Source organism: Pelophylax lessonae, assembly GCF_965119305.1.
Source record: "Pelophylax lessonae genome assembly, chromosome: 1".
NCBI lineage: Eukaryota > Metazoa > Chordata > Amphibia > Anura > Ranidae > Pelophylax > Pelophylax lessonae.
The window spans coordinates 507484851-507499395 of NC_138768.1; the positions used below are offsets into that span (position 1 = coordinate 507484851).

At 50.7% G+C, this 14545-nt stretch overlaps 1 protein-coding gene across 1 annotated transcript in view; it reads right to left on the minus strand.

Annotated features, from left to right (window-relative positions):
* The window catches only part of ELL (elongation factor for RNA polymerase II), a 196101-nt gene that overhangs the window by 28733 nt on the left and 152823 nt on the right, over positions 1–14545 (minus strand). The window contains exons 9-10 of the mRNA XM_082263798.1: positions 7271–7337; positions 7020–7191 (exon numbers count right to left, since the gene is read on the minus strand). Of these exons, the coding sequence (XP_082119924.1) occupies positions 7020–7191; positions 7271–7337 (239 nt within the window). The remainder of the gene's footprint in view (positions 1–7019; positions 7192–7270; positions 7338–14545) is intronic.

Genomic DNA, 14545 nt, shown 5'->3' on the forward strand with positions numbered 1-14545 from the left:
AGCAGACTGGAACCAGTATTCTCGCGTTGATTCAATAGTATTGGATAAAAAATATAAAAAACGCATGCATCACATACTAGCTCATTATGCAATACTTGCCTTAGAACGAGCCCCGCCGTGCAGTCCGCTTACCTCTATGACGGGAGACATGTCCAGTCGCCCGTCTTCCGGGATCGCGGCATCCGGCCATCTGATTGGCCGAAGCCGCGGTGACGTCACTCCCGCGCACGCGCGCGGGAGCCGATGGTCACGGCACTCTGAAGAAACGGCACCAGCGACCGTTCCTTCAGAGCGCATGCGCCAGTGACATCACTGGCTGCATGAAAGGTAAATATCTCCTACACGGTACATGTTTAGGAGATATTTACAGTACCTATAGGTAAGCCTTATCATAGGCTTACCTATAGGTAAAAGTGTCAGAGGAGGGTTTACTTCCTCTTTAAAGAGTAACTCCACTGTTGTGGAGAAAAAAAAAATACCCTCTAGGTGATCTATGTACATTACACGTATTATAACAAACTTAGTTGCAGATTCCTACCTTTTGTTATTCTGAAGAAATCCCTGTGTGCCAAGGTGGGTCTAATGGGAGTGGTTTTATAATTATCATTCAGCTGTGGCAGCAGCAGGACACCAATGAGGAAAGCTTCTGGGCCTGCATCCCTTTAGACAAGCTACTATTGGGAGTATCTCACCAAAAAGGAAATTTTTGCTGCAGGGGATGCCAGAAATCTGACTTGCATCTTAGTGTAGACTTCTGGGAAAGTTAGTGAACCAATCAGGAAATGACGACTCTGGGGTGTGGTCAGTACACATTCTGTGTACAGAACACCTCCAGGTTGCCATATTGCATTGCATTTTCAGAAAATGACAGTGGCAGCAAATTGAAAAGGAAAAGGTAATTTTTAATAACATTCAATTACACTATGATTTGTGTCTCAATTGTCTACGCTATATTGTTTTTTTCTTAATTTGCTATTTTTTTTCCCCCACGAAAGTGGAACTACCCTTTAAGGACTAGTAGGACACTAGAAAAAAAAAAAAAAAGCCATGCTGGTAATAGGAGTTATCCAGGCCAACCACGTATTCCTCCTGTAGGTAGCAGTATAACCCAAAGGGTAAAGACTTGCCATGTCTCCTAATGGATGAAAAAAAACAAACTGAACTTTTGTAAAATCTTACCGTAAAATTCCTTTCTCCGAGTCCTCCGACAGTCGCCGCCCATTCACACAGTCTTCACTTATGGGTATTGACTTCATCTCCACAGGAGTTTCTAGGCATAAGACTTGTAAAAGAACACTAAATCTACATAGCCACACCCATGGGGGCTGTCCTAGTCCAATACCCCCCTGCAATAGCAATTTCAATTCAGTTTGGTCGCAAGCAGTGAAAGTGTATAAAAAAGACCCCCAAAAAAAGAGGGGCGGGGGCGGCGACTGTCGGAGGACTCAGAGAAAGGAATTTTACGGTAAGATTTTACAAAAATTCAGTTTTCTCTTACGTCCTCCGACAGTCGCCGCCCATTCACAGTCTTCACTTATGGGGATGTCACAAAGCAGTGTAGACATGAGGGGTGGGCAACGCAACCGCCAGAAAAGCAACGCAGTACCCACATCAGAGAAAGGAACCTTACATGTACAAGAAGGTAACCTTCTGGGTAACAAAAAAGTGCTCAACATGAGCAACAACCCAGGAAAACAAATAACCAAGGGGGAAAACACCCCCAACAGCTAGGGACCCGTACAAAGCCAGGGTTCTTTTTGGAACTGCCGCACAGAGAACTGTGCAGCCAAAGGATGCTGCCAGAACATCAATTTTGTAGAACTTTGAGAAAGTGTGCACCGATGACCAAGTTGCAGCCTTGCACACCTGGGCCACTGAAGCCTGATGCCGATAGGCCCAGGACGCACTCACCGACCTGGTAGAGTGCACCTTGACAGGGAAGTGAGGAACCTGATCCCGCAACGAATAGGCCTGTACAATGGTCTGTTTGATCCATTTGGCAATGGTTGCTGCAGACGCAGCCATACCCTTCCGAGGTCCCTCAGGAAGGACAAATAGAGAATCCGATTTTCGAAAGGATTCAGTCAATGACAGGTAAACCCTGATTGCCTGGACAACATCCAAGGAATGTAAGGCAACCTCCTTTGGATGCTAAGGATTCGCACAAAGCAAAGGCAAAACAATGTCCTCATTCAGGTGATCGCTACCAAGAAACGCACCTTTTTAGATCGCATAGGCAACGAGATGTCCCTGATGTTTTCAAACGGGGAATGCTGCAACACAGACAGAACCAAGTTCAAGTCCCATGGAGGTAAGGGCTCCCTTCTAGGAGGGGCCAAGTGACGCACGCCTTGGATAAAGGTGCGAATTAAGGAATGAGACGCCACAGGGTGCTGGAAAAGAACAGCCAGGGCAGATACCTGGCCTTTAATCGTTGCCAACGCAAGGCGCTGATCCACACCAGTCTGGAGGAAAGCCAACACCCTCGACACCGAGTAGGAACGAGGAGAGAAACCCCTGGACTCACACCAGGCAAAATAAGCTTTCCATATACGGTAATAAATCTTACTAGAAGAGGCTTTTCTAGCCTTGATCAAAGTAGGAATGACCTCTGAGGAGAGACCCCCGTCTCTCAGGACCTGGCTTTCAACAACCAGGCCGTTAAAGCCAGCGACTGTGAAGCAGGATGGAAGAACGATCCCTGATACAGCAGATCTTCTCGCATGGGCAGCCGCCACGGAGGCTCTACGGCCAGGTGAACGATGTCCGCATACCAGGACCGACAAGGCCAGTCCGGTGCCACCAGAATCACCAGTGTTCCGAGGCCAACCTGCGAAGGAACCTGGACAACACCTGAATCGGAGGAAAGGCATATATCAGTCGATACTGACGCCAAGGCACCACCAGCGCATCCGAGGCTTGCCAATTCTCCACACCCGGAATGTGAACTGCCGATATTGCCGGGACATATTGTCGGCCCAAGACAGAATACCGGTCACTTCCTGGGCCGCCCGGGCACTCCTGGTGCCCCCTTGGTGGTTGATGTAAGCCACCGCAGTGGCATTGTCGGCCTGCACCCGTACAGGACAGCCCTGAAGACGATCCGACCAATGGAGCAGGCACAGCCTGATTGCTCTCAATCCCAAAATGTTTAATCGGAAGGGAGGATTCCTCCCCCGACCAAGTTCCCTGGGCAGACAGGTTGCCCAGAACGCCACCCCAGCCCGACAGGCTGGCATCCGTGGTGATCACCGTCCACAGAATTGGCCAGAAGGATTTTCCGCCCGACACTGCCGGGGACTGAAGCCACCACAATAGATCCATTCTGGTCTGGTGACTCAGACACCCTCAGGTCCAAGGACTGAGGTAGTCTGTCCCACCTGGCGAAGATCTCCGCTTGGAGAGCCCGCGTGTGAAACTGTGCAAATGGTATGGCCTCGAAGGCCAACACCATCAAACCCAGGGACCGCATACAGGTCCAGAGTGACGAGTATTTGTTGTCCCTGAGGGACCTGACCTTGTTCTGTAGGGTCCGGAGCTTGTCCTCCGGCAAGAACACCTTTGCTTGAGCAGTGTCCAGAACCATTCCGAGATACTGGAGACGAAACGAAGGCGACAAGGTCGACTTCTGAATGTTGATCGTCCAACCGAACTCCTGAAGCGTCTGGACCGTAGTGGACAGATCGCGCAGCAGGTCCTGACTGGCACTCGATCTTAACAGATCGTCCAGATATCCCAAGACCTCAATGCCGTGTGCCCGCAACAGGCCCAGAACAGGTGCCAACACTTTGGTAAAGACCCTTGGAGCTGAAGCGAGACCGAAAGGTAAAAACGCCACAAACTGGTAATGATCCTCCGCGATAGCAAATCGGAGGTACCTCTGATGACCCTCGAAAATGGGGATGTGTAGATACGCATCCTTCAGGTCTATGGAGGCCCGGAACTCTCCCGGATTCAGGGAGGCCACCACTGAGCAGAGTGATTCCATGCAAAACTTTTGAACGCGTACAAAGCGGTTCAGCACTTTTAAGTCCAGAATCGGACGCACTTTGCCCTCCTTTCTGGGCACAGTGAACAGATTCGAATAGAAACCCCGAAACCTGTCCCGATGAGGCACCGGGACAATCACCCCCTGAGCGAGAAGATCCTGCACCGCCTGATGTAGGTCCTGCAACTGCCCTGGGGTCAAATGAAGATTTGAGGGAAAGAATCTGTTCGCCGGCCGTGAAAGAAATTCGATCCTGTACCCTAACCAAATGATTTCCTGAACCCACCTGTCCGTGATTCGTAGCAGCCAAGGTTGGAGGAAACCGCGCAAACGTCCCCCCACCCCTGTAACTGGTGAGGGCGCCACATCAGGCAGAGGCGGACTGAGCCGCCGCACTGGCCTGGCCGGATTTTTGTTTGCCAAACCAGGGCTTTTTCTGGCCACCTTGGCCCTTGAAGGGTTTGCCCTTGTTCTGCGCCTTGAAGGCACGAAAGGACCCTTGAGTAGGTTTAAAGGATAAGCCCCGCTTACCGCGGAAAAACTTGCCCTTAGGATTCTGGGGCAGCAGAGTGCTCTTACCCCCCGTGACTCCTTTAACCAATTCGTCCAAGGATTCCCCAAAAAGGCGAGACCCCGCATAGGGGATGTCAGCCACCGTCTTCCTGAATTTTTGGTCAGCCGACCAGCATTTTAACCAGATTAAGCGACGGTTAACCACAGCGACACTGGACAGGCGTATCGTCAAAGGGGCCTCATTCAGAGCCGCATCGCACAAATACATGACCCCACGATGAATCTGCTCCACCAGTTCCACTGTAGTGGGAGGGGCAGAGTTGGCCACGAGGGTGCGTTTGAGCACGTTGGTCCAATCCGCCACAGCCTGAGCCACCATCACAGAGGCAAAAATAGGCTTGAGCATGGAGCCCGCCACCATGTAGGAATGACGGGCAAGTGACTCCAGTCTCCTAGCAGTAGGATCCCTAAACACCAGGGAGTCCTCAGTGGGTAGCAAGGTAGCTTTGTTCAACCTGGCCACCGTGTGATCCACTTGAGGAGGCACACACCAGCCCGCAGCCGTAGTAGCTGCAAAAGGGTAGAGAAGTCTAAACTTCTTAGGCACCACGAAGGTGTGTTTTAAATTACGCCATAGCTCATTCACCTTATGGTGAAACTCTGCGGGGCAAGGGAAAACCTGCGCCGTCTTGCGGGTCCTGTGTGTACCAAAAGAGGACACAATGCCCGGAGGGGTGGGCTCATCCTCCAAATGGGTCTCCTTTACTGCTAGGATCAACTCATCCATAGCTGCGCGTTCCTCGGGCGACCCAGGGGGGGATTCATCCACCCCTGCGACCTCCGCCTACCCCCTCAGACTCTTGCGGGTCCTGAGAAGAGCGAGACCCTGAAAGGGCCACGCTACCTACAGCAACCATGTCACATTCAGAATCAGAAGAAAAGGAAATCCTAGGCCTTTTCCTAGCAGCACGTTCAGACATCAGCACATCCATTTTTGACACCAAAGTTGCCACAACAGCAGCCAAATTAGTGACGGCGGGGGATTCAGAAGACCCTGAATCCCCCACTAAAGCTGGCAGGAATTTGCTGCCCTGGGATTCCATAACAGAAAAGTTTATTTTTTTAAACTGGTCCTTTAAGTGCACTGTGGACCCCCCCCAGCACACCGCTTTAAGATTGATGCACAGAACCCCCCGCAGGGACAAAACTGACCAGGAAGATTGCACAAGGCAGGACAGGAAAAAGAACAGCAGGACAGAACCCCACAAAGTGTAACCAGCTCCTTTGGTCGCTCCTGTGAGAAAGGAGGAAGTGATGTCACCGCTGGAGGCTGAACTAGGCTGCAGGCCAAGGGAAAATGGATGCCTATGGAAACTAATGGGAGGCTTCAGCAAGATGGCCGCCGACGTGCTCGGAACGAACGTTTGCCACACACAAGATGGCGCCGCAAGGCGCGAAAATACACTACATAGCATACTGTATGAGCGCCCACAGTGAAGCCAGACATGCTGCCCATACTTAAAATGGCGGAACGGCGGTTTTTAACCCCGCAGCGGTCGCCACACGTGTCTGCATCCCCAAGCACCCTAAAGTGACCTTAGGAGAGGGACCCCCAAAACCCTACACAGCGCTGCTGTGAGAATAAAAATCCCCACAGGGACCGGGACCAGGGAACCCAAAACGCACAGACACAGGGGACACCACACCCACACATGGACTGCCGACCCCAGACAGAGGCCCCACACAGAATGTACTTACCTGTACCCGAAGGCGTGGGGTGCCTCATATCAAGCGGGAAACCGCCCACCCTCAGATGGCAGGGGAGTGCCGCCAGCCAAAAACGCAGGACACTAGTAGTGCACGGACGAACCTATGCTGTGTCCAGTGAGGTAGCCACTTCACCTGGCTGCATCCCTGATGGACAGGGATGGGTCGTTTGTGAGGCCAGGGCGAACACATAGCCTGCGAAACGCTCGATGGCGGGCAGGGATTCCATCTGACCTTCTGTCCTGGAGAACCAGGATGGTTAGTCCGATTCCCGGCTCCGCAGACGCTGTCTTCATCCGAAGATCCACTAACTAGTGCTGATAAAATAAACAGCTAGCAATGTAAAGAAAAAATTACATCTTTTTGAAAATAAATCATGAAAGAAAAAGAAGAAAAGCTGAGACTGTAGCCCCAGCACAGGGACGCCTATCCACTCCTGAAGCTAGGCAGAAGACAAACTGAATTGGGATGGCGATTGCAGGGGGGTATTGGACTAGAACAGCCCCCATGGGTGTGACTATGTAGATTTGTTATTTTACAAGTCTTAGGCCTAGAAACTCCTGTGGAGATGAGGTCAATACCCATAAGTGAAGACTGTGTGAATGGGCGGCGACTGTCGGAGGACGTAAGAGAAACATAATAATAATAATAGCCCGAATGTACAATCCGCTAACATTAATGCTAGAGTTGCAAACCTGCCAGAAAGTCCAGTTAAAAGAAGCCAAGTAATGGTGATGCCTGCGCTTTATACCTTGTATTCTTCTGAACCAGTGCAGAGCTGTTTTAGCTGACCGTCCAGTTCTGTAAATTTGCTTGTTATCCTCTCTATCCTTGCATGTAAATCTCTGTATTCATTGTATTCTGCGTTGAAGTCAGTCTTGTAAGTCTGACGCTGCTCCTGAGATGAGATTGCTGTGTATTTTCTAAGAACACAAGAAATTAAATAGGTCTAGCAATACATCAAACAATACTTCAGCAAAAAATAGGAGTTAAAATACTTACAAGATGTAATCTGGTAGCTCTGACGTTGATGTTGGAATACTGGAATTACTGCAAGCTCCATTCAAATCTAGAAAAATAAATATTTTATAAAAGCTGAACCAAAACTTCACAAAACACAACTGTGTTTAATTTGGCCTGTTTACATTGATAGGTTAAAAAAAAAAAAAAAGTTAATAGAAACATACACACACACACACACAATCCTAAACCCACAGCTGATCCAGCGGAAGGGGAAAAAACCCAAATAAAGCATAATCCTATTCACTTCAGTGAGGGGGAAAAATCCTTCTGGATCCCTTAGGACAGTGGTTCTTAACCTGGGTTCGATCGAACCCCAGGGGTTCGGTGAGTCAGTCTCGCGGGTTCGGCAGGGGGGGCAACGGGGCAATTGCTCCCCCCGAGAAAATATTGCCGATTGTGAGGCCGGTCGCACCCTGGGAAATCAGAGCTGCGGTCGGGACAACTCACAGCCGTTACACATAGACACTTGACGCTCCGCCCCCTGTACCTTCCCCAGCAGGTTTCCAGCCTATCTCCTGCAGGCTGCTTGCTGCTTGAGTGGGTGGGATGGGGATGTACCTGAGCACGGAGATCGCACCCGCCTGGAAGAGGGAAGTGTGAGCAGCTGAGCAGAGAGCCGAGTGAATGTTCCTGGAGGTAGGCTCAGCTAGCTGTACATGGTGGATTAGTTTACAAGCACCTCTATGCCAAGTCTGCTGAGTAACTGCAGCTTAGCATAGAGGTGCTGTTAGCTGACAAATGGAAATGCATGTCCTTTTCATTTAGCTCAATAAAGCATTGTAAATGCCCCCTGGTGTGTGCCCTCCTGATACCCCATGGTATGCCCTCCCAACCCCCCCACCCCAGTGTGTGCCCTCCTGACACTCCATGTTTTAATGGTTTTGTTCTTTGTTCTTAATGGTTTTGTTCATTTTGTGCACCTATGTATAAATATATACCAAATGCTTTGAAATTGAAAAAAATCATATTTTATTTTTCCAATTAAGAAGGGTTCGGTGAATGCGCATATGAAACTAGTGGGGTTCAGTACCTCCAACAAGGTTAAGAACCACTGCCTTAGGAGGTAATTGGATATTCCACGGATCAACTACTTCTGTTACCCCTAGATTTTAGTATCCAGTTATATTTTGCACATTTAAGAATGCGTCCAGCTTTTTAAAACAATTTACTGAATTCACCCAAACTAGTTCTTGAGGGAGTCTATTCCGCAGGTTCACAGCTCTTAATGTGAAGAAGGTTTTCCGTATGTGGAGGTTAAATCACTTTCTCCAGACATAAAGAGTGCTTCCTCCGTAATCACCTGAAAGTGAATAACTCTACACAAAGTTTACTATGTATTTATAAATGTTGATCATATCATCCTCCCCTTAACCACTTGACATTGAGAAGGTTATACCCCCTTCCTGGACCAGGCCTTTTTTTTTTCCATTCAGCACTGCGTTACTTTAACTGGCAATTGTGCGGTCATGCAACACTGTACCCAAAACAAAATGTTTATCTTTTTTTTCACAGAAATAGAGCTTTGGTGGTACTTGGATCACCACTTGGATTTCGATTTCCTGCAATATAAATGAAAAAAAAAAAAAAAAAGACCAAAATGTTTTAAAAACAACATCTTCTACTCTTTGTTAAGAAAAGTACTCTATGTCTTTGTAAAAAAAAAAAAAAAAATCCCAATAAGCGTATATTGATTGGTTTGCGCAAAGGTTATAGCGTCTACTATATATATATATATATATATATATATATATATATATATATATATATATATATATATATATATATATATATATATGGAATTTATGCAGCTTTTACAGTGCAACTGCCGATCACAATTCCTTAGGTGCTAAAATACCAAAAAAATACCGCCATTTGACCCTTAACAGAAGGATTACACCGCCCCCTGCAGCACACTGCAGCCAAAAGCAGACTCCTCCTGGGTCCCAACATCCATTCTATAGAAACTAACGTATGCAGCAACAACCAGGTCACGGCCTTGCAAATCTGAGCCATAGAGGCTTGATGGTGATGTGCCCAAGAGGCACCTACTCCTCTGGTAGAATGTGCCTTTACGGGAAAAGGTGGAACCTTTCCTACTAAACCCTACGCGTGAATAACCTGGCGAATCCAAGAAATCGTACATTTAGATGCTGCCAACCCCTTTCTGGGGCCTTCTTGTAGTACAAACAAGCTCTCAGTCTTACGAATCTGAGCGGTTTCCTGTAAATAAATCTGCACGCATTACATCAAGAGAATGCAATAACTTTTCCTCCTCTGAGTATCTGGAAAAAAGAAGGCAGTATAATGTCCCGATTCAAATGAAAGGCAGACACTACCTTGAGCAAAAAAACGGAATTTTTGTAAAATCTTACCTGTAAAATTCCTTTCTCTGAGTCCTCCGACAGTCGCCGCCTCTTCATATTCGTCACATATGGGGTATTAGACTTTGCTCCGAAGGAGTAGCTAGGCAACAGAATATGTTAACAATAAAGCTTTAACATATCCCACCCTCAAGGGGTGGTCCCCTCAGTCAATACCCTCCTACTTCCTGCAACCATATCTCAGTTTTAGTGGAATAGCAGTAGAGTATACATTCAAACCCCAAAAGAGGGGCGGGGGCGGCGACTGTCGGAGGACTCAGAGAAAGGAATTTTACAGGTAAGATTTTACAAAAATTCCGTTTTCTCTTACGTCCTCCGACAGTCGCCGCCTCTTCATATTCGTCACATATGGGGACGTCCCAAAGCAGTGCAAACATGAGGGGTGGGAAACGCATCCGCGCCGAAAGGCAACGCAGTCTCCACATCAAAGAAAGGAACCTTACCAAAGGAAGGAAACCAGCTGGGCAACAGCAAAAATAAGTGCGCAACAACAGGAGCAACAACCCAGGAAAAGACAAAAAAACCAGGGGATACAAAAGATATCCCAACAGCCAGGAGTCCCCAACAAGGGACCCTAGGGAACAGCCGCACTAAGAACCTTGCGGCCAAAGGAAGCATCCGCCGATGCCTGAACATCTACTTTGTAGAATTTTGTGAAAGTGTGCACGGTCGACCAAGTCGCCGCCTTACACACCTGGGCTACAGAAGCCCCATGACGGCAGGCCCAAGACGTACTCAGTGATCTAGTAGAGTGCGCCTTCACAGGCACAGGGGGAACCTTCCCCTGCAAGGCATAGGCCTGTTCAATGGTCTGCCTGATCCATTTGGCGATGGTAGAGGCCGAAGCCGCCATGCCCTTCCGAGGACCCTCTGGAAGAACAAACAAGGAGTCCGTCTTACGAAAAGACTCAGTCGATTTAAGGTAAACCCTAATCGCCCGAACAACATCCAGAGAGTGCAATCTCACCTCCTTTGGATGTTTAGGCTTCGTGCACAACGAAGGCAAAACAATATCCTCGTTAAGATGGAATTCCGAAACTCGTTTCGGCAGAAAAGAAGGATTAGGTCGCAAGACCACCTTATCCAAATGAACAACCAGGTACGGAGACTTGCAGGACAAAGCCGCCAGTTCCGACACTCTGCGAGCCGAAGTGATCGCCACCAAAAAGGCGACCTTTTTGGACAACAGAGACAACGAGATCTCGCTGATCTGTTCAAAAGGAGCACGTTGTAACACAGATAGAACCAGATTCAAGTCCCAGGGGGGCAAAGGATCCCTCCTAGGAGGAACCAGATGCCGCACACCCTGAACAAAAGTGCCAACCAAGGAGTTGGAAGCCACGGGACGTTGAAACAGAATGGCCAGCGCAGACACCTGACCCTTTATCGTGGCCAGCGCCAAACGCTGATCGACACCCGTCTGAAGGAAAGACAGCACACGGGAAACCGAGTACGTGCGGGGTGAAAACCCCCTGGACTCACACCAGGCAAAATAGGCCTTCCAAGTACGGTAATAAACCTTTCCCGAGGAAGACTTCCTCGCGTTGATCAAGGTATGAACGACCTCTGGAGAGAGACCCTTCTCCTTCAGGACCTCGGTCTCAACAGCCAGGCCGTCAAAGCCAGCGACTGTAAAGCAGGATGGTAAATCGGTCCTTGAGACAGTAGATCGTCTCGAAGAGGCAGACGCCAGGGGGCGTCGACCGCCAGATTCACGAGGTCTGCGTACCAGGACCGGCGAGGCCAGTCCGGTGCCACAAGAATCACCGTGCTGCGTTCCGAGTGTAACCTGCGAAGGAACCTGGACAGCAACTGAATCGGTGGAAAAGCGTACATCAGCCTGTACTGATGCCACGGGGCCACTAACTCGTCCGACGCGTCTGCCCGAGGGTCGCGCGTCCTTGCCACGAACCTCTTCACCTTGTAGTTGAGGCGAGACGCGAACAGGTCCACATCTGGAAGACCCCACTTCGCGCACAACATCTGGAAGACAGCCGGATGGAGAGACCATTCCCCCTGATCCAGGGTCTGGCGACTCAGATAGTCCGCCTGCCAGTTCTCCACTCCCGGAATGTGAACCGCCGTTATCGCCGGGACATGAGTCTCGGCCCAAGACAGAATGTCGGCCACTTCTCGAGCCGCTCGGGCACTCCTGGTGCCCCCTTGGTGGTTGATGTAGGCCACCGCCGTGGCATTGTCCGTCTGCACCCGAACCGGGCAGCCCTGCAGCCGGTCCGTCCAGCGATGAAGACAGAGCCTTATTGCACGTAATTCCAGAATGTTGATCGGGAGGGAAGACTCCCCCTCCGACCAGGTCCCCTGGGCGGACAGAACGCCCAGAACACCACCCCAGCCCGACAGGCTGGCATCCGTAGTGATTATCGTCCACGAGATCGGACGAAACGACTTGCCCCCGGACACCAACGGGGACTGTAGCCACCACAGAAGGTTTACCCTGGTGCGATGACTCAACGAGATCTGAAGATCCAGAGATTGAGGTCGCCCGTCCCACTTGGACAGGATCTCCGCCTGGAGACCCCGCGTGTGAAACTGAGCGAAAGGAATCGCCTCGAAGGCCGAGACCATCAATCCCAGACATCTCATACACGTCCGCAGAGACGAGTGTGGAACGTCCCTGAGGGACCTGACTTCCTCCTGAAGAGTCCTGAGTTTGTCTTCCGGCAGGAAGACCTTCGCCTGCACCGAGTCCAGTATCATTCCCAGATAGGGAAGACGAACCGACGGACTCAGTGTCGACTTTGGAACATTTATCGTCCAACCAAACTCCTGCAGAGTTTGCATTGTGACAGACAGGTCCTTCTCCAGACCCTGACCGGTCGCAGACCGAATCAGAATGTCGTCCAGATACCCCAGGACAGAAATGCCCTGGGCCCTCAATAATGCCAGAACCGGTGCAAGCACCTTGGTGAAGACCCGCGGAGCCGAGGCGAGCCCAAAGGGCAACGCCACGAACTGGTAGTGATCCTCCGCAATGGCAAATCGAAGGTATCTCTGATGCCCCTCGAATATGGGGATGTGAAGGTACGCATCCTTCAAATCGATGGAGGCCATGAATTCCCCCGGAACCAGGGCAGCCACCACCGAGCGCAGGGATTCCATGCGGAACTTGCGAACCCGCACAGAGCGGTTCAGAGCCTTCAAGTCCAGAATCGGACGAACCTTGCCCTCCTTCCTGGGCACGGTGAACAGATTGGAATAAAACCCCCGAAATCTGTCCCGATGAGACACCGGAACCACCACACCCTGAGCCCTCAGGTCCCGCACCGCCAGGTGCAGATCCCGCAGGCGCTCTGGAGACAGTTGTAGATTTGAGGGAAAAAATCTGCTCTCCGGCCGAGAGAGAAACTCGATCTTGTAACCAGATCGAACGATTTCCAGAACCCATCTGTCCCGCACACGGGCCAACCAGGGCTGAAGAAAACCGAGCAAGCGTCCCCCCACCCAAAAACTGGGTGAGGGCGCCCCTTCAGGCCGAACTGTTATGGGCCGCAGGTCCGGATTGGCCGGACTTCTGTTTCCCAGACCAGGGCTTCTTCCGAGAGCCTTGGCCTTTGAACGGTTTGCCCTTGTAGTGCGGCCGAAAGGCACGAAAGGACCCCTGAGGGGGCCGAAAATTCGCATGCTTCTTCCCAGAAGCCCCCTTAGCCTTGGGGAAATGGGGCAAGAGAGTGCTCTTACCCCCGGTGATCCCCTTAATCAATACATCCAGGGACTCCCCAAAAAGGCGAGACCCATCATAAGGCAGATTGGCTAAGGTTTTACGTGAAGATTGGTCCACCGACCAACATTTCAACCAAACCAGGCGGCGAGACAACACCGCCACGCTGTGCAAACGTGCAGCCAACGGAATCAGGTCCAGGTCCGCATCACACAGATACATGACACCCTGGTGGATCTGATCCACCATATCCAGGGTCGCCGCCGAGGCCGAATCGGCCACTAGGACGCGCCTAAGCATCTGCGTCCAACTTGCGATCGCCTGGGCCGCCATGAGAGAAGCAAACAGAGCCTTAAGCATAGAACCCGTAACAGAATAAGTATGACGGGCAAGAGACTCCTGTCTCCTATCCGTGGCATCACGGAAAACCGGGGAACCCTCTGCAGGAATCGCAGTGGCTTTGTTCAAAACCGCAATTGCATGATCCACTGGCGGAGGCACACACCACCGTTCATCAGTGGCAGGCGAGAAAGGATAACGCAGCTTGAATTTACTTGGTACCGCAAAAGGTTTGCGCAGATCGCGCCATTGATCCTTAACAGCGCGCTGAAAATCAGCATTGCAGGGAAAAACCTGCGGCGTCCTGCGTTTTCTCTGCGTCCCATAAGCCGCCAAGGCAGCGGGGGGACACACTTCGTCCTGCAAACGCAGCGTTTGCTTAATGGAAGCAATCAACTCATCCATGATTGCAAGCTCTTCAGGCGAGCCAGGGGGAGAATTATCGACCCCCTCAACTTCAGCCTCCACCTCAGACCCCACTAGATCAAGAGAGGAGCGGGACCCCGATAAGGGGGTCCCTGCCAGAACAGCCCCATCACCTTCACCCTCAGAATCAGAGGACAGGGCAACTCTGGGCCGTTTAGTAGATTGAGCAGCCACCAGCATTTGCACCTGGGCAGCAAGGCCAGCCACAATAGTGGCTAAATCCCCCCCCCTGGGGGGGGAAACAGCGGTCCCCTGGCTTTCCACCAATACTGTGGGAAACTTGCCCTCCTGAGAATCCATTGCCCCTGTATGCCAGACAACCAAGGGTTAACTGCCCCCTTTCAGCAAGCGCGGCAAGCGCAGCCCACCGCACCACACTCAGGCACAATGAGACCCCCACAGGGAATATACAGACTGAATACAGGCAAT